General features: G+C 46.3%; 1 protein-coding gene across 3 annotated transcripts in view; it reads right to left on the bottom strand.

Moving 5' to 3' along the window:
* Positions 1-27291, bottom strand: part of atg7 (ATG7 autophagy related 7 homolog (S. cerevisiae)) — a 107266-nt gene that overhangs the window by 58839 nt on the left and 21136 nt on the right. For all 3 annotated transcript variants that reach the window (XM_046338791.1, XM_046338780.1, XM_046338783.1), the window contains exons 9-15: positions 23511-23638; positions 16978-17068; positions 16260-16404; positions 10380-10538; positions 5712-5906; positions 4153-4389; positions 3309-3424 (exon numbers count right to left, since the gene is read on the bottom strand). In XM_046338791.1, the coding sequence (XP_046194747.1) occupies positions 3309-3424; positions 4153-4389; positions 5712-5906; positions 10380-10538; positions 16260-16404; positions 16978-17068; positions 23511-23638 (1071 nt within the window). The remainder of the gene's footprint in view (positions 1-3308; positions 3425-4152; positions 4390-5711; positions 5907-10379; positions 10539-16259; positions 16405-16977; positions 17069-23510; positions 23639-27291) is intronic.

Raw genomic sequence — 27291 nt, 5'->3', positions numbered from 1 at the left:
ACAGTAAGAGCGAGACACAGTAACAGAGAGCGAGATGGACACAGTAACAGGGAGAGAGAGATGGAGAGAGAGACACGAGATGGGACACAGTAACAGATGGACAGTAACAGAGGGACAGATGTAAGAGACAGTAACATGGACACAGTAACACCGGGAGAGAGATGGAGGGACACAGTAACAGGGACACAGTAACAGGGACACAGACAGAGGGACACAGTAACAGAGAGAGAGAGACACACAGACAGGGTCAGTACAGACAGAACTAAATATGAGCTGTCTACGGGAGTCTCACGGGACACAGCACAGGGCTCACCAGACACAGTAACACGGGACCAGATTCTAGCCATCAGAATGACTAGATAGGATAACATACAAGTATGTAGAGAAGAGGCTACTGCGGATAATGATGTTTAAAATCTGTCTAAATCTATGTTTTCCCCTTTACGAGCCACTCAAATGCCTCTCCGTCACCCCTGCCTCTCCGTCACCCCTGCCTCTCCGTCACCCCTGCCTCTCCGTCACCCCTGCCTCTCCGTCACCCCTGCCTCTCCGTCACCCCTGCCTCTCCGTCACCCCTGCCTCTCCGTCACCCCTGCCTCTCCGTCACCCCTGCCTCTCCGTCACCCCTGCCTCTCCGTCACCCCTGCCTCTCCGTCACCCCTGCCTCTCCGTCACCCCTGCCTCTCCGTCACCCCTGCCTCTCCGTCACCCCTGCCTCTCCGTCACCCCTGCCTCTCCGTCACCCCTGCCTCTCCGTCACCCCTCCATCCCAGTCACTCTAATAGTTAGTTATAAAACATTATTTTGTGAATTCTCTGTGATTAAGTGGCTCTTAATGAAAAATTATGCTTTAAATGTAATTCAGTATGACCTTATTGTAACTAATGTATTATTGATGTTTTTATATATTATATTTCTAATGAACAAAACTAGTTTGTTGCTCGTGGAACACTTGTCTGAAGTGCTGTTTTACCACATGCAGGAGGCATCTGAAAGACTCAATCAACAGACTACAGTAACACCGGGACACAGACTACAGTAACACCGGGACACAGTAACACCGGGACACAGTAACACCGGGACACAGTAACACCGGGACACAGTAACACCGGGACACAGTAACACCGGGACACAGTAACACCGGGACACAGTAACACCGGGACACAGTAACACCGGGACACAGTAACACCGGGACACAGTAACACCGGGACACAGTAACACCGGGACACAGTAACACCGGGACACAGTAACACCGGGACACAGACTACAGTAACACCGGGACAGACTACAGTAACACCGGGACACAGACTACAGTAACACCGGGACACAGACTACAGTAACACCGGGACACAGACTACAGTAACACCGGGAGACAGACTACAGTAACACCGGGAGACAGACTACAGTAACACCGGGAGACAGACTACAGTAACACCGGGACACAGACTACAGTAACACCGGGACACAGACTACAGTAACACCGGGACACAGACTACAGTAACACCGGGACACAGACTACAGTAACACCGGGACACAGACTACAGTAACACCGGGAGACAGACTACAGTAACACCGGGAGACAGACTACAGTAACACCGGGACACAGACTACAGTAACACCGGGACACAGACTACAGTAACACCGGGACACAGACTACAGTAACACCGGGACACAGACTACAGTAACACCGGGACACAGACTACAGTAACACCGGGACACAGACTACAGTAACACCGGGACACAGACTACAGTAACACCGGGACACAGACTACAGTAACACCGGGAGACAGACTACAGTAACACCGGGAGACAGACTACAGTAACACCGGGAGACAGACTACAGTAACACCGGGAGACAGACTACAGTAACACTGGGAGACAGACTACAGTAACACTGGGACACAGACTACTACTACAGACACTACCCCATAGGGCTCTGGTCTAAAGTAGTGCACTACCCATAGGGCTCTGGTCTAAAGTAGTGCACTACCCCATAGGGCTCTGGTCTACAGTAGTGCACTACCCCATAGGGCTCTGGTCTAAAGTAGTGCACTACCCCCACAGGGCTCTGGTCTAAAGTAGTGCACTACCCCATAGGGCTCTGGTCTAAAGTAGAGCACTACCCATAGGGCTCTGGTCTAATGTAATGCACTATATTAGGGAATAATAAGGTGTCTTTTGGGACAAAGCCTTTGTTCTCCTCTCTGCCTCTCCTCCCTCGGCCTTTTCTCCTCTCCTCTAGCAGCGTAATCCATCTCAATAGCTATTATCTAGGCCAGAGAGGCCTATTCAGACTGACTACACACAGGAGCGAGCACACACACACAAAATGGTGCCATCTGGTTTGCTTAAAAATATAAAGAATTTTAAATTACTCATAATTTTACTTTTGATACTTAAGTATATTTAAAACCAAATGCTTTTAGACGTTTACTCTAGTTTTAATTTACTGGGTGACTTTCACTTTTACTAGAGTCACTTTCTATTAAAGGGATCTTTACTTTTACTCAAGATTGACAAACGGGTACAGGTCGGGTACAGGTCGGGTACAGGTCGGGTACAGGTCGGGTACAGGTCGGGTACAGGTCGGGTACAGGTCGGGTGCTTGTTCCACCACTGGAAATGAACAGGGTTGAGGTTCCAGTCAATTCAGAAAAGTACACAGAAATTAATTAAAATGATCTTCAATGTTTTTCAATTAGGAACATTTGGAATTGGAATAGGGTTTACTTATTGAATTGACTGGAAATACAAATGGAAATGACCCCCGACGAAATGACCCCTGGAAATGACCCCTGGAAATGACCCCTGGAAATGACCCCTGGAAATGACCCCTGGAAATGACCCCTGGAAATGACCCCAACCCCTGGAAATGACCCCAACCCCTGGAAATGACCCCAACCCCTGGAAATGACCCCAACCCCTGGAAATGACCCCAACCCCTGGAAATGACCCCAACCCCTGGAAATGACCCCAACCCCTGGAAATGACTCCAACCCCTGGAAATGACTCCAACCCCTGGAAATGACTCCAACCCCTGGAAATGACTCCAACCCCTGGAAATGACCCCAACCCCTGGAAATGACCCCAACCCCTGGAAATGACCCCAACCCCTGGAAATGACCCCCAAACCCTGGAAATGACCCATAATGAAGACATCTTTCACAACACCATCAATAACATTACTTATTGAAACGTTCCAATTATTCACCTGCCAGACCAATCAACTAGCTTGGATGACATTCAATATAAACATGACAGTCAAAATCACGTATCTGTGTAAAGATATGTATATCTATAGTCCATACCCTTCAGTATGCTGTAGTATGGACACCATGAGTTCCACAGCCAGGGCTCCTGCTATCATGGCCAGGCCTGGACGACTAACTGTACACTGCTGGTCCAGGGTCCGGTCTCTGGTGGACTGATACAAACAACAACAACATCAACAACAACAAGAGGTCCAGGGTCTGGTCTCTGGTGGACTGATACAAACAACAACAACATCAACAACAACAAGAGGTCCAGGGTCCGGTCTCTGGTGGACTGATACAAACAACAACAACAGGTCCAGGGTCTGGTCTCTGGTGGACTGATACAAACAACATCAACAACAAGATGTCCAGGGTCCGGTCTCTGGTGGACTGATACAAACAACAACAACATCAACAACAACAAGAGGTCCAGGGTCCGGTCTCTGGTGGACTGATACAAACATCAACATCAACAACAACAAGAGGTCCAGGGTCCGGTCTCTGGTGGACTGATACAAACATCAACATCAACAACAACAAGAGGTCCAGGGTCTGGTGGACTGATACAAACAACAACATCAACAACAACAAGAGGTCCAGGGTCTGGTGGACTGATACAAACAACAACATCAACAAACAACAACATCAACAGAGGTCCAGGGTCTGGTGGACTGATACAAACAACATCATCAACAAACAACAACATCAACAGAGGTCCAGTTGAACCTTTTTTGTCTCGTGTTACTGTGTTAATTATTAACAAAGATCATTTTTCATTTGATACACAATAATAAATAAATAAATAAATAATAGCTTTTTTGAATTTGAATGTGAAAGGCTCTCTCACATCTCCGTGGGCAACAACAACAACAACAACAACAACAACATGGCGTCTTACGTCTCCGGGGGCGACAACGTCGTTACAGAAGTAGCATCCGAGGCGGTGTCCGGGGATGTTGGAGAACAGAGAGGCTGCTGGGAGCTGGGCGGGCTCGGCCGGCGTGGAGGAAGAGGATGAGGCGGAGGAGGAAGAGGAAGGGTCGGAGGAGTCTCCTGGTCCACAGGGTTTAGGTTTCTTCAGACCGTGTCTCATCACCACGAAGGTGTCAAAGCCCAGGGCAGAATTCACTACCAACTGGATAGGGAGGGAGGGAGGATAACATTAAATGACCTCTCCCCCCAAGCTAAACACATATATACTAGCAAAACAATCTCACTTTCATTATGTTGACGATTGTAAGTCACTGGGTTGAGTTCAATATGCTGTTACTGACTATTATACGCCAAACCATTAAGGATACAGACTGTGTCCCAAATGCTACCCTATTACCTACAGTATATTCCCTATACGCTATTCCCTACATAGTGCACTACTTTAGACCAGGACCCTATATAGTGCACTACTTTAGACCAGAGCCCTATATATAGAACACTACTTTAGACCAGAGCCCTATATAGTGCACTACTTTAGACCAGGGCCCTATTCCCTATATAGTGTACTACTTTAGACCAGAGCCCTATATAGTGCACTACTTTAGACCAGAGCCCTATATATACAGCACTAGTTTAGACCAGAGCCCTATATAGTGCACTACTTTAGACCAGGGCCCTATATAGTGTACTACTTTAGACCAGGGCCCTATTCCCTATATAGTGTACTACTTTAGACCAGAGCCCTATATATAGAGCACTACTTTAGACCAGAGCCCTATATATAGTGCACTACTTTAGACCAGAGCCCTATATAGTGCACTACTTTAGACCAGAGCCCTATATAGTGCACTACTTTAGACCAGAGCCCTATATAGTGCACTACTTTAGACCAGAGCCCTATATAGTGCACTACTTTAGACCAGGGCCCTATATAGTGCACTACTTTAGACCAGAGCCCTATATAGTGCACTACTTTAGACCAGAGCCCTATATAGTGCACTACTTTAGACCAGAGCCCTATATAGTGCACTACTTTAGACCAGGGCCCTATATAGTGCACTACTTTAGACCAGGGCCCTATATAGTGCACTACTTTAGACCAGGGCCCTATATAGTGCACTACTTTAGACCAGAGCCCTATATAGTGCACTACTTTAGACCAGAGCCCTATATAATGCACTACTTGTGACCAGGGCCCCTAAGGCTTGTAGTTCACTATATAGGATGTCATTTAGTACCTGTCGCCTGATCCCACCCTCTCTACCCGATGCATCTCTCTACCGGCGAAGTAGAGACCTGATGCATGTACCCTCAATCTACCAGCGAAGTAGAGACCTGATGCATGTACCCTCTCTCTACCAGCGAAGTAGAGACCTGATGCATGTACCCTCTCTCTACCGGCGAAGTAGAGACCTGATGCATGTACCCTCTCTCTACCGGCGAAGTAGAGACCTGATGCATGTACCCTATCTCTACCGGCGAAGTAGAGACCTGATGCATGTACCCTCTCTCCACCCCCCTTACCTTCCTATTGCTGGCAGCTATAACAGTCGGCAGCCATCGACTCTCCCGGGTGTCCATCAACAGGAAGACGACGTCATGCTCCGAGATCAGTTTCTCCAGGTGTTCAACGTCCTGCCGGGCCTGAGACATGGTCGCCTCAGAGAAGTTGACCGGGTGGCCTGGCATAGGGATGCTCATCACGTGTCCCTCTGCATTCTATAAAAAAGGGACAATATCATCAGGTTTAGCCAACACAAAAGAGATCACACGGGTTGACTGGCATAGAGATGCTCATGGTATGAGCTTCCACGCACACAGACATCATTTTATAATTTTTTACCTTTATTTAACGAGGCAAGTCAGTTAAGAACAAATTCTTATTTTACAATGACAGCTTAGGAACAGTGGGTTAACTGCCTGTTCAGGGGCAGAACGACAGATTTGTACCTTGTCAGCTAGGGGATATGAACTTGCAACCTTCCGGTTACCCCAGGTTACCATAGGATATAATACCCATTTTGTTAAAGACGCGGTCCGGGATCTTAAGCACTCACCAACTTGTAACGTATCATACGAATTGCTAAAATACATCAAATATGAGCAAAGATCCAAATGTTTTTCCAAGATGTGTATAAATGTGAAGCGTCCGGTTGGGAATTTCCACTCACTACCAAATATGGTGATGAGAGGGAAGCCCAGTGGCAGGCAGCGGGAGAAGATGGAGATAGATTATGGCCGACATTCTGCTTATTTTCTCATCGATGGAATATTTGATCTCAATGCAGTTTTATTTTGTCCCCAAAACTAGAATCTTACAAACTGAGTGGACTAAGTTTTGTAGACATTACCCTTTGCCAAAGTTTTTTTTAAATGTGTTGTTTAGGAGTAGGCGTTAGAGTAGGCGTTCCCTAACTGAGACAGACCTCTACAATGGATCAGTCCACTCAGACAGACCTCTACAATGGATCAGTCCACTCAGACAGACCTCTACAATGGATCAGTCCACTGAGACAGACCTCTACAATGGATCAGTCCACTGAGACAGACCTCTACAATGGATCAGTCCACTGAGACAGACCTCTACAATGGATCAGTCCACTGAGACAGACCTCTACAATGGATCAGTCCACTGAGACAGACCTCTACAATGGATCAGTCCACTGAGACAGACCTCTACAATGGATCAGTCCACTGAGACAGACCTCTACAATAGATCAGTCCACTGAGACAGACCTCTATAATGGATCAGTCCACTGAGACAGACCTCTATAATGGATCAGTCCACTGAGACAGGCGTGAATCAGACAGGTGTCTCGTGTGCCATCATTTAAAAAAAAAAGATATATATATATATATATATATATATATACATATATATATACACACACACAGTATATTTGCCATTGCTCGACAAAAACAAATATTGGTCGAACAACAGCCTGTGGACCAGACGGGGTCAGTCGTATTTAGGACCGACACTTCAAAACCTTAGTTATTTTGTTACTGTCTTTTTGTGCCTTTTATGAAGGTGTTATTCATTGCGTTTCCACGGGCGATAGCAGTAAAGGCCAAATTAAATTTAAAAAGTGGGATACCAAAAGGACCCCCGCCCCCCCGAGGGCTTAGACTTTTAGAAGTTAGAAGTTAACACAAAGCAGATTCCATCTGTAGGGGGCCTTTAACACAAAGCAGATTCCATCTGTAGGAGCCTTTAACACAAAGCAGATTCCATCTGTAGGAGCCTTTAACACAAAGCAGATTCCATCTGTAGGAGCCTTTAACACAAAGCAGATTCCATCTGTAGGAGCCTTTAACACAAAGCAGATTCCATCTGTAGGAGCCTTTAACACAAAGCAGATTCCATCTAACACAAAGCAGATTCCATCTGTAGGGGCCTTTAACACAAAGCAGATTCCATCTGTAGGGGGCCTTTAACACAAAGCAGATTCCATCTGTAGGAGCCTTTAACACAAAGCAGATTCCATCTGTAGGAGCCTTTAACACAAAGCAGATTCCATCTGTAGGGGCCTTTAACACAAAGCAGATTCCATCTGTAGGGGCCTTTAACACAAAGCAGATTCCATCTGTAGGGGGCCTTTAACACAAAGCAGATTCCATCTGTAGGGGGCCTTTAACACAAAGCAGATTCCATCTGTAGGGGGCCTTTAACACAAAGCAGATTCCATCTGTAGGGGGCCTTTAACACAAAGCAGATTCCATCTGAGTGGGTGTTGTAATATTCTAATGATGGTGTCCTAATCACCAGTCACATCCTCATCTGATGTGTGTGTGTGTGTGTGTGGTGTTGTAATATTCTAATGATGGTGTCCTAATCACCAGTCACATCCTCATCTGATGTGTGTGTGTGTGTGTGTGTGTGTGTGTTCTGCCCATGGTCAGTGGTGATGAGAGAAGGCTGGGAGAGACTGGTGGCCTGTTTGTGTTCTGGTCATGATGGAACCGTGTGTGTGTGTGTGTGTGTGTGTGTGTGTGTGTGTGTGTGTGTGTGTGTGTGTGTGTGTGTGTGTGTGTGTGTGTGTGTATAATTGATGACGTTGGGATCAACGTCTGCCTGCGTTTCTGGTCTGGCCAGAAGAAATTGCACAGCCTCCACATTGACTCTGTACCGATACCCCCTGTATATAGTCTCCACATTGACTCTGTACCGTAATACCCTGTATATAACCTCCACATTGACTCTGTACCAATACCCCCTGTATATAACCTCCACATTGACTCTGTACCGTAATACCCTGTATATAGCCTCCACATGGACTCTGTACCGATACCCCCTGTATATAACCTCCACATTGACTCTGTACCGTAATACCCTGTATATAACCTCCACATTGACTCTGTACCGATACCCCCTGTATATAACCTCCACATTGACTCTGTACCGTAATACCCTGTATATAGCCTCCACATTGACTCTGTACCGTAATACCCTGTATATAGCCTCCACATTGACTCTGTAACACCCTGTATATAGTCTCCATACCCCCTGTATATAGCCTCCACATTGACTCTGTACTGGTACCCCCTGTATATAGTCTCCACATTGACTCTGTACCATAACACCCTGTATATAGTCTCCACATTGACTCTGTACCATAACACCCTGTATATAGTCTCCACATTGACTCTGTACCGTACCCCCTGTATATAACCTCCACATTGACTCTGTACCGTAATACCCTGTATATAGCCTCCACATTGACTCTGTACCATAATACCCTGTATATAACCTCCACACACCCCTGTATATATTGTTATTTTACTGCTGCTCTTTAATTACTTGTTACTTTTATCTCTTATTCTTATCCAGGTTTTTTAAAACTGCATTGTTGGTTAAGGGCTCGTAAGTAAGCATGTCACTGTAAGGTCTTACACCTGTTCTATTAGGCGCATGTGACTGATGTGATTTGACTTTGCACAGCCATTGAAGAGGAGTGGGGACAACGTTCCACAGTCAACAGCCTGGTCAACTCTATGTGAAGGAGATGTGTCACGCTGCTTGAGGCAAACGGTGGTCACACCAGATACTGACTGGTTCTGATCCACACCTCTACCTTTAAAAAAATAAAATGTTTTAAGGTTTATTTTATTTAAATCAGATAATTTAAAAAAGGTATCTATTCCCAGTCATGTGAAATCTATAGATTAGATATATTTTAATGATCTGATTTCTTTACGTGAGCTGTAACTCAGTAAATCGTTGAAATTGCTGCATGTTTCTCTCGTATTTTTGTTCAGTACAAAACTAAATGTGTAGTTTCTCGTCATCCCATTGAACCAGTTGACCCACGAAGCTCCATAGGCCAACGGCTACTGATGTTTTGAGTCTTGTTTTTATTTACTATCTGCCCCCCCAAAAAAAAAATCACACCCTCCTCCTTCCATGACTTTTCAAGAATATTTACATTTTTACATTGATCAGTCCGAATTTTAAAAACACAAAAACAAAAAAAGTATGTAGATCCTGTTTCTATCAGCAACTTAAGGGGTCAAGATGGCAGGTATCCTAGTTAGAGCGTTGGGCCAGTAACCCGAAAGGTTGCTAGATCGAATCCCAGAGCTGACAAGGTAAACATCTGTCTTTCTCCCCCCTGAACAAGGCAGTTAAACCCACTGTTCCCAGGTAGGCCGTCATTGTAAATAAGAACGGGTCCTTAACTGACTTGCCTGGTTAAATGAAAAGGTTAAATAATCATCAAATAGACACGTGCCGAAGGAGCGATGGTACCCAGTCTCTCTCACTGGATGAATGAGTGAATGAGCAATGAGCAATAGAAAACAGATATCATATGACAACTGAAATGAGGAGGGTGATTGAATTTAGAACCACAGTGTAACGATGATGAAGAATTGTGGGCGGTCTAATTATTTTATGACGAACGGCTGGAAATTGCACATAAAAATCTCCCCCTCGGACGGTATTCTGTAAATAGGAGGTACTCATCGTTGGCCTAAACACTGAAACTGTGTGCTGTCTGTGGACCCCGAGCATAAAGACTGAAACTGTGTGCCGACTGTGGACCCCGAGCAGAAAGAGAAGACTGAAACTGGGTGTTGTCTGTGGCGAAAACGCCTCACCATGTTAGGGTAAGTGGTGCTATTGAGATAGAGGGTTAGAGATGGGTTGAGAGGTCAGGGGTTAGGGTTAGAGGTCATAGGTCAGGAACTCACCACTCCAGGGAAGATCTTGCCCAGTCTGTCGACGGCAGCGAGGGCCTTGGACTTGCCTCCTCCCAGACAGTCTTCAAACTCATACAGCGGTTGTCTGACTGGGTTGGAGTAAGAGATCTTAGAGTTGTCCACAAACGTGATGTGTCTCACTCCCCATCCCTGTAGAACACAATAACAAGATCACATCTCTCCCCATCCATGTAGAACACAACAACAAGATAACATCTCTCCCCATCCCTGCAGAGCACAACAACAAGATAACATCTCTCCCCATCCCTGCAGAGCACAATAACAAGATCACATCTCTCCCCATCCCTGTAGAACACAATAACATCTCTCCCCATCCCTGTAGAACACAATAACAAGATAACATCTCTCCCCATCCCTGTAGAACACAATAACATCTCTCCCCATCCCTGTAGAACACAATAACAAGATCACATCTATCCCCATCCCTGTAGAACACAATAACATCTCCCCATCCCTGTAGAACACAATAACAAGATCACATCTATCCCCATCCCTGTAGAACACAATAACATCTCTCCCCGTCCCCGTATAACACAATAACATCTCTCCCCGTCCCTGTAGAACACAATAACAAGATCACATCTATCCCCATCCCTGTAGAACACAATAACATCTCTCCCCGTCCCTGTAGAACACAATAACATCTCCCCATCCCTGTAGAACACAATAACATCTCTCCCCATCCCTGTAGAACACAATAACATCTCCCCATCCCTGTAGAACACAATAACATCTCCCCATCCCTGTAGAACACAATAACAAGATAACATCTCTCCCCATCCCTGTAGAACACAATAACAAGATAACATCTCTCCCCATCCCTGTAGAACACAATAACAAGATAACATCTCTCCCCATCCCCGTAGAACACAATAACAAGATAACATCTCTCCCCATCCCCGTAGAACACAATAACAAGATAACATCTCTCCCCATCCCCGTAGAACACAATAACAAGATAACATCTCTCCCCATCCCCGTAGAACACAATAACAAGATCACATCTATCCCCATCCCTGTATAACACAATAACATCTCCCCATCCCTGTAGAACACAATAACATCTCTCCCCATCCCCGTAGAACACAATAACACATCTCTCCCCATCCCCGTAGAACACAATAACAAGATCATCTCCCCATCCCTGTAGAACACAATAACAAGATAACATCTCTCCCCATCCCTGTAGAACACAATAACATCTCTCCCCATCCCTGTAGAACACAATAACATCTCCCCATCCCCGTAGAACACAATAACATCTCCCCATCCCGTAGAACACAATAACATCTCTCCCCATCCCCGTAGAACACAATAACATAACTCTCCCCGTCCCCGTAGAACACAATAACATCTCTCCCCATCCCGTAGACACAATAACAATAACATCTCTCCCCGTCCCCGTAGAACACAATAACAAATAACATCTCTCCCCATCCCCGTAGAACACAATAACAAGATAACATCTCTCCCCATCCCGTAGAACACAATAACAAGATAACATCTCTCCCCAGCTCTGTAGAAACACAATAACATCTCTCCCCGTCTCTGTAGAGCACAATAACACAATAACATCTCTCCCCATCCCCGTAGAACACAATAACACAATAACATCTCTCCCCATCCCCGTAGAACACAATAACATCTCTCCCCAGCTCTGTAGAACACAATAACATCTCTCCCCATCTCTGTAGAGAACACAATAACATCTCTCCCCAGCTCTGCAGAACACAATAACATACATATTTGCTAACTGTTTTGCTGTTTGTGATGTTAACCCTTGACCTAGAATCTCTCCGCGTCTCCGTGAAAATCAAATTAACAGGTAGGTCAATCTTATCAGCATAATAAACAAAAAATCCCCATTAAAACATCCATCAATTTAAGCAAGAGATAACGTCTCTCCCCGATCCAAGAGTTACAAAACTATTATGACTCCTCTATGGATTGGTGAGACACTCACGAACAAGGACATGAGCCAGTTTCATCACAGTGCTTTTATGAGACTACACTTGAAGATGTTATATAGTTCTTGACATTTTAGTCATTGACTGACCTTCACGTCTTAAAGTAATGTCATTTCTCTTTGCTTATTTGAGTTGTTCTTGCCATAATATGGACTTGGTCTTTTACAAATATGGACATCTTCTGTTATACCACCCCTACCTTGTCACATGTTATTGGCTCAAACACATTGTTAGAAAGAAATTCTACAAATGAACTTTATAGAAGGTACACCTGTTAATTGAAAAGCATTCCAGATGACTACATCATGAAGCTGGTTGATAGAATGCCAAGAGTGTGCAAAGCTGTCATCAAGGCATATAGTCTCTACATTTAAGAATCCCAAAAACAAATCAAAATATATTTTATTTAACACATTTTTGGTCCAATTTATATAGTCGCTCTGTTATAAGAGCGTCTGCTAAATGACTTAAATGTAAATGTTACTTCATGATTCCATACGTGTTATTTCATAGTTTTGATGTCTTCACTATTATTCTACAATGTAGAAAGTCTATTTAAAGGAAAACCCTTGAATTTGTAGGTGTGTCCAAACATTTGACTGGTACTGAACATAGACATGGAATCACTGGCCACTTTACTAATGTTTACATGCTGCTTCACTCATCTCATATGTAAATACTGTCACACACAGTTATATAGACTCTCTCTACAGTTATAGAGACAGAGACAGACAGAGAGAGACAGTTATAGAGACAGAGAGAGACATGTTATATAGAGAGAGACAGTTATATAGTCAGAGACATGCTATATAGAGAGACAGTTATAGAGAGACATGTTATAGAGACAGAGACAGAGACTATAGAGAGAGACACATGTTATATAGACAGAGAGAGACAGTTATAGAGACAGAGAGAGAGACAGTTATAGAGACAGAGAGAGAGCTATATAGAGAGACAGTTATAGAGAAACATGTTATATAGAGACAGAGAGATGTTACAGAGACAGAGACATTAGTATATAGTCTCTCTCTACATGTTATATAGTCTCTCTCTACATGTTATATAGTCTCTCTCTCTCTACATGTTATATAGTCTCTCTCTCTCTACATGTTATATAGTCTCTCTCTCTCTACATGTTATATAGTCTCTCTCTCTCTACATGTTATATAGTCTCTCCCTCTCTACATGTTATATAGTCTCTCTCTCTCTGCATGTTATATAGTCTCTCTCTACATGTTATATAGTCTCTCTCTCTCTACATGTTATATAGTCTCTCTCTACATGTTATATAGTCTACATGTTATATAGTCTCTCTACATGTTATATAGTCTCTCTACATGTTATATAGTCTCTCTCTACATGTTATATAGTCTACATGTTATATAGTCTCTCTCTACATGTTATATAGTCTCTCTCTACATGTTATATAGTCTCTCTCTACATGTTATATAGTCTCTCTACATGTTATATAGTCTCTCTCTACATGTTATATAGTCTCTCTCTACATGTTATATAGTCTACATGTTATATAGTCTCTCTCTACATGTTATATAGTCTCTCTCTACATGTTATATAGTCTCTCTCTACATGTTATATAGTCTACATGTTATATAGTCTACATGTTATATAGTCTCTCTCTACATGTTATATAGTCTCTCTCTGCATGTTATATAGTCTCTCTCTACATGTTATATAGTCTCTCTCTACATGTTATATAGTCTCTCTCTACATGTTATATAGTCTCTCTCTACATGTTATATAGTCTCTCTCTACATGTTATATAGTCTCTCTCTACATGTTATATAGTCTACATGTTCTCTACATGTTATATAGTCTACATGTTATATAGTCTACATGTTATATAGTCTCTGTTATATGTTATATAGTCTATCTCTACATGTTATATAGTCTACATGTTATATAGTCTCTCTCTACATGTTATATAGTCTCTCTACATGTTATATAGTCTACATGTTATATAGTCTACATGTTATATAGTCTCTCTCTACATGTTATATAGTCTCTCTACATGTTATATAGTCTCTCTCTACATGTTATATAGTCTCTCTCTACATGTTATATAGTCTCTCTCTACATGTTATATAGTCTCTCTCTACATGTTATATAGTCTACATGTTATATAGTCTCTCTACATGTTATATAGTCTCTCTCTACATGTTATATAGTCTCTCTCTACATGTTATATAGTCTCTCTCTACATGTTATATAGTCTCTCTCTACATGTTATATAGTCTCTCTCTACATGTTATATAGTCTCTCTCTACATGTTATATAGTCTCTCTCTCTACATGTTATATAGTCTCTCTCTACATGTTATATAGTCTCTCTCTACATGTTATATAGTCTCTCTCTACATGTTATATAGTCTCTCTCTACATGTTATATAGTCTCTCTCTACATGTTATATAGTCTCTCTCTACATGTTATATAGTCTCTCTCTACATGTTATATAGTCTCTCTACATGTTATATAGTCTACATGTTATATAGTCTCTCTCTACATGTTATATAGTCTCTCTCTACATGTTATATAGTCTCTCTCTGCATGTTATATAGTCTCTCCCTACATGTTATATAGTCTCTCTCTACATGTTATATAGTCTCTCTCTACATGTTATATAGTCTACATGTTATATAGTCTACATGTTATATAGTCTCTCTCTGCATGTTATATAGTCTCTCCCTACATGTTATAGTCTCTCCTACATGTTATATAGTCTCTCTCTACATGTTATATAGTCTCTCTACATGTTATATAGTCTCTCTACATGTTATATAGTCTCTCTACATGTTATATAGTCTACATGTTATATAGTCTCTCTCTACATGTTATATAGTCTCATGTTATATCTCTCTACATGTTATATAGTCTACATGTTATATAGTCTCTCTACATGTTATATAGTCTCTCTCTACATGTTATATAGTCCTCTCTACATGTTATATAGTCTACATGTTATATAGTCTCTACATGTTATATAGTCTCTCTCTACATGTTATATAGTCTCCATGTTATATAGTCTCTCTCTACATGTTATATAGTCTCTCTCTCTACATGTTATATAGTCTCTCTCTACATGTTATATAGTCTACATGTTATATAGTCTCTCTCTACATGTTATATAGTCTACATGTTATATAGTCTCTCTCTACATGTTATATAGTCTCTCTCTACATGTTATATAGCCTCTCTCTACATGTTATATAGTCTACATGTTATATAGTCTCTCTCTACATGTTATATAGTCTCTCTCTCTACATGTTATATAGTCTACATGTTATATAGTCTACATGTTATATAGTCTACATGTTATATAGTCTCTCTCTACATTTTATATAGTCTCTCTCTACATGTTATATAGTCTCTCTCTCTACATGTTATATAGTCTACATGTTATATAGTCTACATGTTATATAGTCTACATGTTATATAGTCTCTCTCTACATGTTATATAGTCTCTCTCTACATGTTATATAGTCTCTCTCTACATGTTATATAGTCTCTCTACATGTTATATAGTCTCTCTCTACATGTTATATAGTCCCTCTCTACATGTTATATAGTCTACATGTTATATAGTCTCTCTCTACATGTTATATAGTCTACATGTTATATAGTCTACATGTTATATAGTCTACATGTTATATAGTCTACATGTTATATAGTCTACATGTTATATAGTCTATCTACATATACAGTAAGTGTTGCTAGATAAGTGTCTGCTATTTGACTGAAATGTAAATATTAAATGTATATATTCTCCATGTTCCATGTTCCAGCAGCAGACACTTAGTAGAACCCCCCCGATCTCTATTTCATCATCTAGAAATCTAATTGAATCATCAACATCGCAGGTCCTCACCATTAGAGTCCTGGCTACGTTGCAGCCCAGGGTACCAGCTCCCAGCAGCAGACACTTAGTAGAAGTCACTTTGTCTAGATTCAGAGAAGGTACCAGCCTCCAGCGCATCAACTTCAGGTTGAGATCCACCGAGGACTCTGCAAGTCTGGTGTGTTACAGATACAGAACGTTAGATAGTCTGTTGTGGTATAGATACAGAACTTTAGTCTGTTGTGTTATAGATACAGAACTTTAGATAGTCTGTTGTGTTATAGATACAGAACGTTAGATAGTCTGTTGTGTTATAGATACAGAACGTTAGTCTGTTGTGTTATAGATACAGAACGTTAGTCTGTTGTGTTATAGATACAGAACGTTAGTCTGTTGTGTTATAGATACAGAATGTTAGTCTGTTGTGTTATAGATACAGAACGTTAGTCTGTTGTGTTATAGATACAGAACGTTAGTCTGTTGTGTTATAGATACAGAACGTTAGTCTGTTGTGTTATAGATACAGAATGTTAGTCTGTTGTGTTATAGATACAGAACGTTAGTCTGTTGTGTTACAGATACAGAACGTTAGTCTGGTGTGTTATAGATACAGAACGTTAGATAGTCTGTTGTGTTACAGATACAGAACGTTAGATAGTCTGTTGTGTTACAGATACAGAACTTTAGATAGTCACTAGATGCATATAGAGATGATGTAACCCCCTTCTGATTGGTTGATTTATTGTACCTCTTTGGGTCCATACATTCACTGAGGTTGACCATCCGGGGTCCCATGGCTCCTTTAGGGTTCTTCTCCCATCCTACATTCTTTGGACACGCTGAGGGAACAGAACGCAAAGACTGGTGATAATGACAGAGTATTGATTAGAGTTTACTATTGATTATTGGAGACTGTTGATAATGACAGAGTATTGGAGTTTACTATTGATTATTGGAGACTGTTGATAATGACAGAGTATTGATTAGAGTTTACTATTGATTATTGGAGACTGGTGATAATGACAGAGTATTGGAGTTTACTATTGATTATTGGAGACTGTTGATAATGACAGAGTATTGATTAGAATTTACTATTGATTATTGGAGACTGTTGATAATGACAGAGTATTGGAGTTTACTATTGATTATTGGAGACTGTTGATAATGACAGAGTATTGATATAATTTTCCCTCGTGGGGACCGGCAAAATGTCCCCTCTTGTCCACCTTTTCCTTGGTTTTACTCTCCCTGTGAGTACTTCTGGTAATCACAAGGATAGTTAAACAAACAAACAAACAAACAAATACTTATAACCTGAAGCAGATTCTGGAGAAAAGAGGATAATAAACAAATGACTCTCCACAGAGGTGGGGGGCTGAGTCAGAGAGGACTCTCCACAGAGGACTCTCCACAGAGGTGGGGGGCTGAGGGGACTCTCCACAGAGTGGGGGCTGAGTCAGAGAGGACTCTCAGAGGTGGGGGGCAGTCAGAGGTCCACAGAGGTGGGGGGCTGAGACTCTCCACAGAGGTGGGGGGCTGAGAGAGAGGACTCTCCACAGAGGGGGGGGACTCTCCACAGAGGTGGGGGGCTGAGTCAGAGAGAGGACTCTCCACAGAGGTGGGGGGCTGAGTCAGAGAGAGGACTCTCCACAGAGGTGGGGGGCTGAGTCAGAGAGAGGACTCTCCACAGAGGTGGGGGCAGAGGACTCTCCACAGAGGTGGGGGGCTGAGGTCAGAGGACTCTCCACAGAGGTGGGGGGGTCAGAGAGAGGACTCTCCACAGAGGTGGGGGGCTGAGTCAGAGAGAGGACTCTCCACAGAGGTGGGGGGCTGAGTCAGAGAGAGGACTCTCCACAGAGGTGGGGGGCTGAGTCAGAGAGAGAGGACTCTCCACAGAGGTGGGGGGCTGAGTCAGAGAGAGGACTCTCCACAGAGGTGGGGGGCTGAGTCAGAGAGGACTCTCCACAGAGGTGGGGGGCTGAGTCAGAGAGAGGACTCTCCACAATATTTGCAATGTTGAGCCTTCTTTTTCAAGACCTCTGCAATCCGCCCTGGCATGCTGTCAATTAACTTCTGGGCCACTTCCTGACTGATGGCAGCCCATTCTTGCATAATCAATGCTTGGAGTTTGTCAGAATTTGTGGGGTTTTATTTGTCCACCAGCCTCTTGAGGATTGACCACAAGTTCTCAATGGGATTAAGGTCTGGGGAGTTTCCTGGCCATGGACCCAAAATATCGATGTTTTGTTCCCAGAGCCACTTAGTTATCACTTTTGCCTTATGGCAAGGTGCTCCATCATGCTGGAAAAGGCATTGTTCGTCACCAAACTGTTCCTGGATGTTTGGGAGAAGTTCCTCTCGGAGAATGTGTTGGTACCATTCTATATTCATGGCTGTGTTCTTAGGCAACATTGTGAAAATTAATATTTGTCTCATTGTCAAAACTTTTGGCCACGACTGTATGTGCGGGGTACAGGGATAAGGTAGTCATTCAAAAATCATGTTAAACACTATTATTGCACACAGAGTGAGTCCATGCAACTTATTATGTGACTAGTTAAGCACATGTCTACTCCTGAACATATTCAGGCTTACCATAACAAATAGGGTTGAATACTGATTGACTGAAGACATTTCAGCTTTTCATTTGAATTCATTTGTAAACATAAATCCACTTTGACATTATAGGGTATTGTGTGAAGATCAGTGACACAACATCTAAATGTAATCCATTATAAATTCAGGCTAGTAACACAACAAAATGTGGAAAAAGTCAAGGGGTGTCAATACTTTCTGAAGGCTCTGTAGAGTTCTACTTTTGAAGAGGGCCCATAGAGCCTTGGTCAACAATGGTGCACTATGTCAAGATGGGAATAGGGCACCGTTTGGGAACTTGAGCCGATCAAACCCCACCAAGGGAGAGGTGGTGGTCTCCGCATTAACATTTAAATCCCTCTCCCCATCCCAGCTCTGCCTCCCTCTTCCCATCCCTCGCTCTCTCGCCCCCCGTCTCCCCATCCCTCGCTCTCTCGCCTCCCCCCATCCCCGCTCTCTCTCCCCATCCCTCATCTTCGCCTCCCCCCCAATCCCTCGCTTCCATCTCCCCATCCCTCGCTCTCTCGCCATCCCCCCATCCCTCGCTCTCTCGCCTCCCCATCCCTCGCTCTCTCGCCTCCCCATCCCTCGCTCTCTCGCCTCCCCCGTCCCTCGCCATCTCCCTCCCCGCCTCCCCGTCCCTCGCTCTCTCGCCTCCCCCCGTCCCTCGCTCTCTCGCCTCCCCCCATCCCTCCTCTCTCGCCTCCCCGCCTCCCCGTCCCCGCTCTCTCGCCTCCCCGTCCCTCGCTCTCTCGCCTCCCCGTCCCTCTCTCTCGCCTCCCCGTCCCTCGCTCTCTCGCCTCCCGTCCCTCGCTCTCTCGCCTCCCCCCGTCCTCGCTCTCTCCCTCCCTCGTCCCTCTCTCTCGCCTCCCATCTCCCTCGCTCTCTCGCCTCCCCCGTCCCTCGCCTCCCCGTCCCTCGCTCTCTCGCCTCCCCCGTCCCTCGCCCCCCCGTCCCTCGCCTCCCCCCGTCCCTCGCCTCCCCCCGTCCCTCCCATCTCGCCTCCCCCGTCCCTCGCTCTCTCGCCTCCCCGTCCCTCGCTCTCTCCCTCCCCTCCCTCGCTCTCTCGCCTCCCCGTCTCCCCGTCCCTCGCTCCCGCCTCCCCGTCCCTCGCTCTCTCGCCTCCCCCGTCCCTCGCCTCCCCGTCCCTCCTCTCTCGCCTCCCCCGTCCCTCCCTCTCGCCTCCCCGTCCCTCGCTCTCTCCCTCCCCCGTCCCTCGCTCTCCGCCTCCCCGTCCCTCCTCTCTCGCCTCCCCGTCTCCCCGTCCCTCGCTCCCTCGCCTCCCCGTCCCCCTCGTTCCGCCTCCCCATCACCCCGTCCCTCGCCTCCCTGTCCCTCGCCTCCCCGTCACCCCGTCCCTCGCTCTCTCCGTCCCTCGCTCTCTCGCCTCCCCCCGTCCCTCCTCTCGCCTCCCCATCCCTCGCTCTCTCGCCTCCCCGTCCCTCCCTCTCGCCTCCCCATCCCCCTCATCTCCCTCCCCGTCCCTCGCTCTCTCGCCTCCCCGTCTCCGCTCTCTCGCCTCCCGTCCCTCCATCTCCCTCCCCGTCCCTCGCTCCCTCGCCTCTCCCCGTCCCATCGCCTCTCCCCATCCCCCTCCCTCGCCTCTCCCGTCCCTCCCATCTCCTCCCTCCCCGTCCCTCGCTCCCTCGCCTCTCCCCGCCCTCTCGCCTCTCCCCGCCCTCCATCCTCTCCGCCTCCCCGTCCCTCGCTCCCTCGCCTCCCCCCGTCCCTCGCTCTCTCGCCTCCCCGTCCCTCGCTCTCTCGCCTCCCCGTCCCTCGCTCTCCGCCTCCCCGTCTCCCGTCCCTCGCTCTCTCGCCACCCCGTCCCTCGCCTCCCCATCCCCGTCCCTCGCCTCCCCGTCCCTCGCTCTCTCGCCTCCCCGTCCCTCGCTCTCCCCTCCCCCCGTCCCTCCTCTCTCGCCTCCCCCGTCCCTCGCTCTCTCGCCTCCCCCATCCCTCCTCTCTCGCCTCCCCCCGTCCCTCCTCTCCGCCTCCCCCGTCCCTCGCTCTCTCGCCTCCCCCATCCCTCGCTCTCTCGCCTCCCCATCCCTCGCTCTCTCGCCTCCCCGTCCCTCGCTCCCATCGCCTCCCCATCCCTCGCTCCCTCGCCTCCCCGTCCCTCGCTCCCTCGCCTCCCCGTCCCTCGCTCCCTCGCCTCTCCCCGTCCCTCGCCTCTCCCCGTCCCTCGCCTCTCCCATCCCTCGCCTCCCCGTCCCTCGCCTCCCCGTCCCTCGCCTCCCCGTCCCTCGCCTCCCCGTCTCCCCGTCCCTCGCTCTCTCGCCTCCCATCCCTCGTTCCCAGTCTCCCCATCCCTCGCTCTCATCGCCTCCCATCCCTCGTTCCAGTCTCCCCATCCCTCGCTCTCTCGCCTCCCATCCCTCGCTCTCCGCCTCCCATCCCTCGCTCTCCGCCTCCCATCCCTCGCTCTCTCGCCTCCCATCCCTCGCTCTCCGCCTCCCATCCCTCGCCTCCCATCCCTCGCTCTCTCGCCTCCCATCCCTCCTCTCTCGCCTCCCATCCCTCGCTCTCCGCCTCCCATCCCTCCTCTCTCGCCTCCCATCCCTCCTCTCTCGCCTCCCATCCCTCGCTCTCTCGCCTCCCATCCCTCGCTCTCTCGCCTCCCATCCCTCGCTCTCTCGCCTCCCATCCCTCGCTCTCTCGCCTCCCCGTCTCCCCATCCCTCGCTCTCGCCCCCCCGTCTCCCCATCCCTCGCTCTCTCACCTCCCATCCCTCGCTCTCTCGCCCCCGTCTCCCCATCCCTCGCTCTCGCCTCCCAGTCTCCCCATCCCTCGCTCTCGCCTCCCAGTCTCCCCATCCCCCTCGCCTCCCCATCTCCCCATCCCTCGCTCTCTCGCCCCCCGTCCCTCGCTCCCGTCTCCCTCCCTCATCCCTCGTTCCAGTCTCCCCCTCCCCGTCCCTCGTTCCCGTCTCCCCGTCTCCCCGTCCCTCGTTCCCGTCTCCCCGTCTCCCCGTCCCTCGTTCCCGTCTCCCCGTCCCGTCCCTCGTTCCCGTCTCCCCGTCTCCCATCCCCGTTCCCGTCTCCCCGTCTCCCCGTCCCTCGTTCCCGTCTCCCCGTCCCTCGTTCCCGTCATCTCCCCATCCCTCGTTCCCGTCTCCCCATCCCTCGTCCCCGTCTCCCCGTCTCCCCGTCCCTCGTTCCCGTCTCCCCGTCCCTCGTTCCCGTCTCCCCGTCCCTCGTTCCCGTCTCCCCATCCCTCGTTCCCGTCTCCCCGTCCCTCGTTCCCGTCTCCCCGTCCCTCGTTCCGTCTCTCGTTCCCATGTCCCCATCCCTCGTTCCCTCGTTCCCCCGTTCCCTCGTTCTCCACTTCCCTCGTTCTCCCCACCCCTCGTTCCCATCTCCCCTTCCCTCGTTCCCGTGTTCCCTCGTTCCCCACTCCTCGTTCCCATCTCGCCTTCCCTCGTTCCCCACCCCTCGTTCCCCATCCCCTCGTTCCCCTCTCCCCACCCCTCGTTCCCCTCTCCCTTCCCTCGTTCCCAGCTCCCGTGTTCCTCGCTCCCATCCCGTGTTCCCTCGCTCCCATCTCCCCTTCCCTCGTTCCCAGCTCCCGTGTTCCCTCGCTCCCAGCCCCCTTCCCCGCTCCCATCTCCCCTTCCCTCGCTCCAGTGTTCCCTCGTTCCCTCGCTCCAGTGTTCCCTCGTTCCCTCGCTCCAGTGTTCCCTCGTTCCCTCGCTCCAGTGTTCCCTCGTTCCCTCGCTCCAGTGTTCCCTCGTTCCCTCGCTCCAGTGTTCCCTCGTTCCCTCGCTCCAGTGTTCACTCGTTCCCTCGCTCCAGTGTTCACTCGTTCCCTCGCTCCAGTGTTCCCTCGTTCCCTCGTTCCCTCGTTCCCTCGTTCCCTCGTTCCCTCGTTCCCTCGCTCCCGTCTCCCCTCGCTCCCGTCTCCCCTCGCTCCCGTCTCCCCTCGCTCCCGTCTCCCCTCGCTCCCGTCTCCCCTCGCTCCCGTCTCCCCTCGCTCCCGTCTCCCCTCGCTCCCGTCTCCCCTCGCTCCCGTCTCCCCTCGCTCCCGTCTCCCCTCGCTCCCGTCTCCCCTTCCCTCGCTCCCGTCTCCCCTTCCCTCGCTCCCGTCTCCCCTTCCCTCGCTCCCCGTCTCCCCTTCCCTCGCTCCCGTCTCCCCCCCATCCCCGTCTCCCTTCCCCGCTCCCGTCTCCCCTTCCCTCGCTCCCGTCTCCCCTTCCCTCGCTCCCGTCTCCCCTTCCCTCGCTCCCGTCTCCCCTTCCCTCGCTCCCGTCTCCCCTTCCCTCGCTCCCGTCTCCCCTTCCCTCGCTCCCGTCTCCCCTTCCCTCGCTCCCGTCTCCCCTTCCCTCGCTCCCGTCTCCCCTTCCTCGCTCCCGTCTCCCTTCCCGTCTCCCCTTCCTCGCTCCCGTCTCCCCTTCCCTCGCTCCCGTCTCCCCTTCCCATCTCCCCTTCCCCCCCGTCTCCCCTTCCCTCGCTCCCGTCTCCCCATCCCTCGCTCCCTCCCCTTCCCTCGCTCACGTCTCCCCTTCCCTCGCTCCCGTCTCCCCTTCCCTCGCTCCCGTCTCCCCTTCCCTCGCTCCCGTCTCCCCTTCCCTCGCTCCCGTCTCCCCTTCCCTCGCTCTCTCCTGTCCTCCAGATAAAAAGGCCAAGCTTTGTATATTTTCTCAGCCTCGTGGCTCCGCAGAGCAGGAACGGTGGGATGTGTGTTTACCTGCATTGACAGACTGCTCAGGGATCGGCAGTTTGACCTGGAACACGATGCTGTGCTGAATGTTCCTGCTGCCCTGAAGAGTCCTGTCTCTGAAACACATCACCTCCACCACATCTAGTTGGGAGCCCCTGGTACGTGTACACACACACACACACAGAGAGAGAAATGCTAACACGTAGATATCTCCATATCATAGTGTTTACATTAGCTTGACAGGCTGTACAGGTCAAAACGCCTTGTAGGAACATACCTCATAACTTCGCAACACAGCCAAGCGTTTATCTAGCTAATATTAACAATTTACAATAATAATTATTACTAACAGCTTAGTCATGCACAGGAAAGGAAGAGAGAGGTGTACTGGAATATAGAGGCGGATTGGTGCTCATCCCTTCCTGGTACAGGATCACTCACACTGTGCTTGTCAGTATCACTTTAAGTAAGCTAGTGTGGGGATTTACCATTCGCTGGTTATGAGAAACAGAAGATTCCAATTTATAATATATATAATAATATATGCCAATTAGCAGACGCTTTTATCCAAAGCGACTTACAGTCATGTGTGCATACATTCTACGTATGGGTGGTCCCGGGGATCGAACCCACTACCCTGGCGTTACAAGCGCCACGCTCTACCAACTGAGCTACAGAAGGACCACAAATTCAAGACTTAATATAATATTAGCCACAAATAACTGACTGTTAGTTATAACTACATATACAGGGGAGGGATGTGTTCTATAATAACCTGTTAGTTATAACTAGTGGAATATACAGGGGAGGGATGTGTTCTATAATAACCTGTTAGTTATAACTACATATACAGGGGAGGGATGTGTTCTATAATAACCTGTTAGTTATAACTACATATACAGGGGAGGGATGTGTTCTATAATACCCTGTTAGTTATAACTACATATACAGGGGAGGGATGTGTTCTATAATACCCTGTTAGTTATAACTACATATACAGGGGAGGGATGTGTTCTATAATAACCTGTTAGTTATAACTACATATACAGGGGAGGGATGTGTTCTATAATACCCTGTTAGTTATAACTACATATACAGGGGAGGGATGTGTTCTATAATACCCTGTTAGTTATAACTACATATACAGGGGAGGGATGTGTTCTATAATAACCTGTTAGTTATAACTAGTGGAATATACAGGGGAGGGATGTGTTCTATAATAACCTGTTAGTTATAACTACATATACAGGGGAGGGATGTGTTCTATAATAGCCTGTTAGTTATAACTAGTGGAATATACAGGGGAGGGATGTGTTCTATAATAACCTGTTAGTTATAACTACATATACAGGGGAGGGATGTGTTCTATAATAACCTGTTAGTTATAACTACATATACAGGGGAGGGATGTGTTCTATAATACCCTGTTAGTTATAACTACATATACAGGGGAGGGATGTGTTCTATAATACCCTGTTAGTTATAACTACATATACAGGGGAGGGATGTGTTCTATAACAACCTGTTAGTTATAACTACATATACAGGGAGGGATGTGTTCTATAATACCCTGTTAGTTATAACTACATATACAGGGGAGGGATGTGTTCTATAATAACCTGTTAGTTATAACTACATATACAGGGGAGGGATGTGTTCTATAATAACCTGTTAGTTATAACTACATATACAGGGGAGGGATGTGTTCTATAATAACCTGTTAGTTATAACTACATATACAGGGGAGGGATGTGTTCTATAATAACCTGTTAGTTATAACTACATATACAGGGGAGGGATGTGTTCTATAATAACCTGTTAGTTATAACTACATATACAGGGGAGGGATGTGTTCTATAATAGCCTGTTAGTTATAACTAGTGGAATATACAGGGGAGGGATGTGTTCTATAATAACCTGTTAGTTATAACTACATATACAGGGGAGGGATGTGTTCTATAATAACCTGTTAGTTATAACTACATATACAGGGGAGGGATGTGTTCTATAACAACCTGTTAGTTATAACTACATATACAGGGGAGGGATGTGTTCTATAATAACCTGTTAGTTATAACTACATATACAGGGGAGGGATGTGTTCTATAATAACCTGTTAGTTATAACTACATATACAGGGAGGGATGTGTTCTATACAGGGGAGGGAATAACCTGTTAGTTATAACTACATATACAGGGGAGGGATGTGTTCTATAATAACCTGTTAGTTATAACTACATATACAGGGGAGGGATGTGTTCTATAATAACCTGTTAGTTATAACTACATATACAGGGGAGGATGTGTTCTATAATAACCTGTTAGTTATAACTACATATACAGGGGAGGGATGTGTTCTATAATAACCTGTTAGTTATAACTACATATACAGGGGAGGGATGTGTTCTATAATAACCTGTTAGTTATAACTAGTGGAATATACAGGGGAGGGATGTGTTCTATAATAACCTGTTAGTTATAACTACATATACAGGGGAGGGATGTGTTCTATAATAACCTGTTAGTTATAACTACATATACAGGGGAGGGATGTGTTCTATAATAACCTGTTAGTTATAACTAGTGGAATATACAGGGGAGGGATGTGTTCTATAATAACCTGTTAGTTATAACTACATATACAGGGGAGGGATGTGTTCTATAATAGCCTGTTAGTTATAACTAGTGGAATATACAGGGGAGGGATGTGTTCTATAATACCCTGTTAGTTATAACTACATATACAGGGGAGGGATGTGTTCTATAATAACCTGTTAGTTATAACTACATATACAGGGGAGGGATGTGTTCTATAATAACCTGTTAGTTATAACTACATATACAGGGGAGGGATGTGTTCTATAATACCCTGTTAGTTATAACTAGTGGAATATACAGGGGAGGGATGTGTTCTATAATAACCTGTTAGTTATAACTACATATACAGGGGAGGGATGTGTTCTATAATAACCTGTTAGTTATAACTACATATACAGGGGAGGGATGTGTTCTATAATAACCTGTTAGTTATAACTACATATACAGGGGAGGGATGTGTTCTATAATAACCTGTTAGTTATAACTACATATACAGGGGAGGGATGTGTTCTATAATAACCTGTTAGTTATAACTACATATACAGGGGAGGGATGTGTTCTATAATAACCTGTTAGTTATAACTACATATACAGGGGAGGGATGTGTTCTATAATAACCTGTTAGTTATAACTACATATACAGGGAGGGATGTGTTCTATAATAACCTGTTAGTTATAACTACATATACAGGGGAGGGATGTGTTCTATAATACCCTGTTAGTTATAACTAGTGGAATATACAGGGGAGGGATGTGTTCTATAATAACCTGTTAGTTATAACTACATATACAGGGGAGGGATGTGTTCTATAATAACCTGTTAGTTATAACTACATATACAGGGGAGGGATGTGTTCTATAATAACCTGTTAGTTATAACTACATATACAGGGGAGGGATGTGTTCTATAATAACCTGTTAGTTATAACTAGTGGAATATACAGGGGAGGGATGTGTTCTATAATAACCTGTTAGTTATAACTACATATACAGGGGAGGGATGTGTTCTATAATAACCTGTTAGTTATAACTACATATACAGGGGAGGGATGTGTTCTATAATAACCTGTTAGTTATAACTACATATACAGGGGAGGGATGTGTTCTATAATAACCTGTTAGTTATAACTAGTGGAATATACAGGGGAGGGATGTGTTCTATAATAACCTGTTAGTTATAACTACATATACAGGGGAGGGATGTGTTCTA

Source organism: Oncorhynchus gorbuscha, linkage group LG03 (genome assembly GCF_021184085.1).
Source record: "Oncorhynchus gorbuscha isolate QuinsamMale2020 ecotype Even-year linkage group LG03, OgorEven_v1.0, whole genome shotgun sequence".
Lineage (NCBI taxonomy): Eukaryota > Metazoa > Chordata > Actinopteri > Salmoniformes > Salmonidae > Oncorhynchus > Oncorhynchus gorbuscha.
The sequence above is the reverse complement of the archived record's forward strand: the minus strand, read 5'-3'. Positions and strand labels throughout refer to the sequence as shown.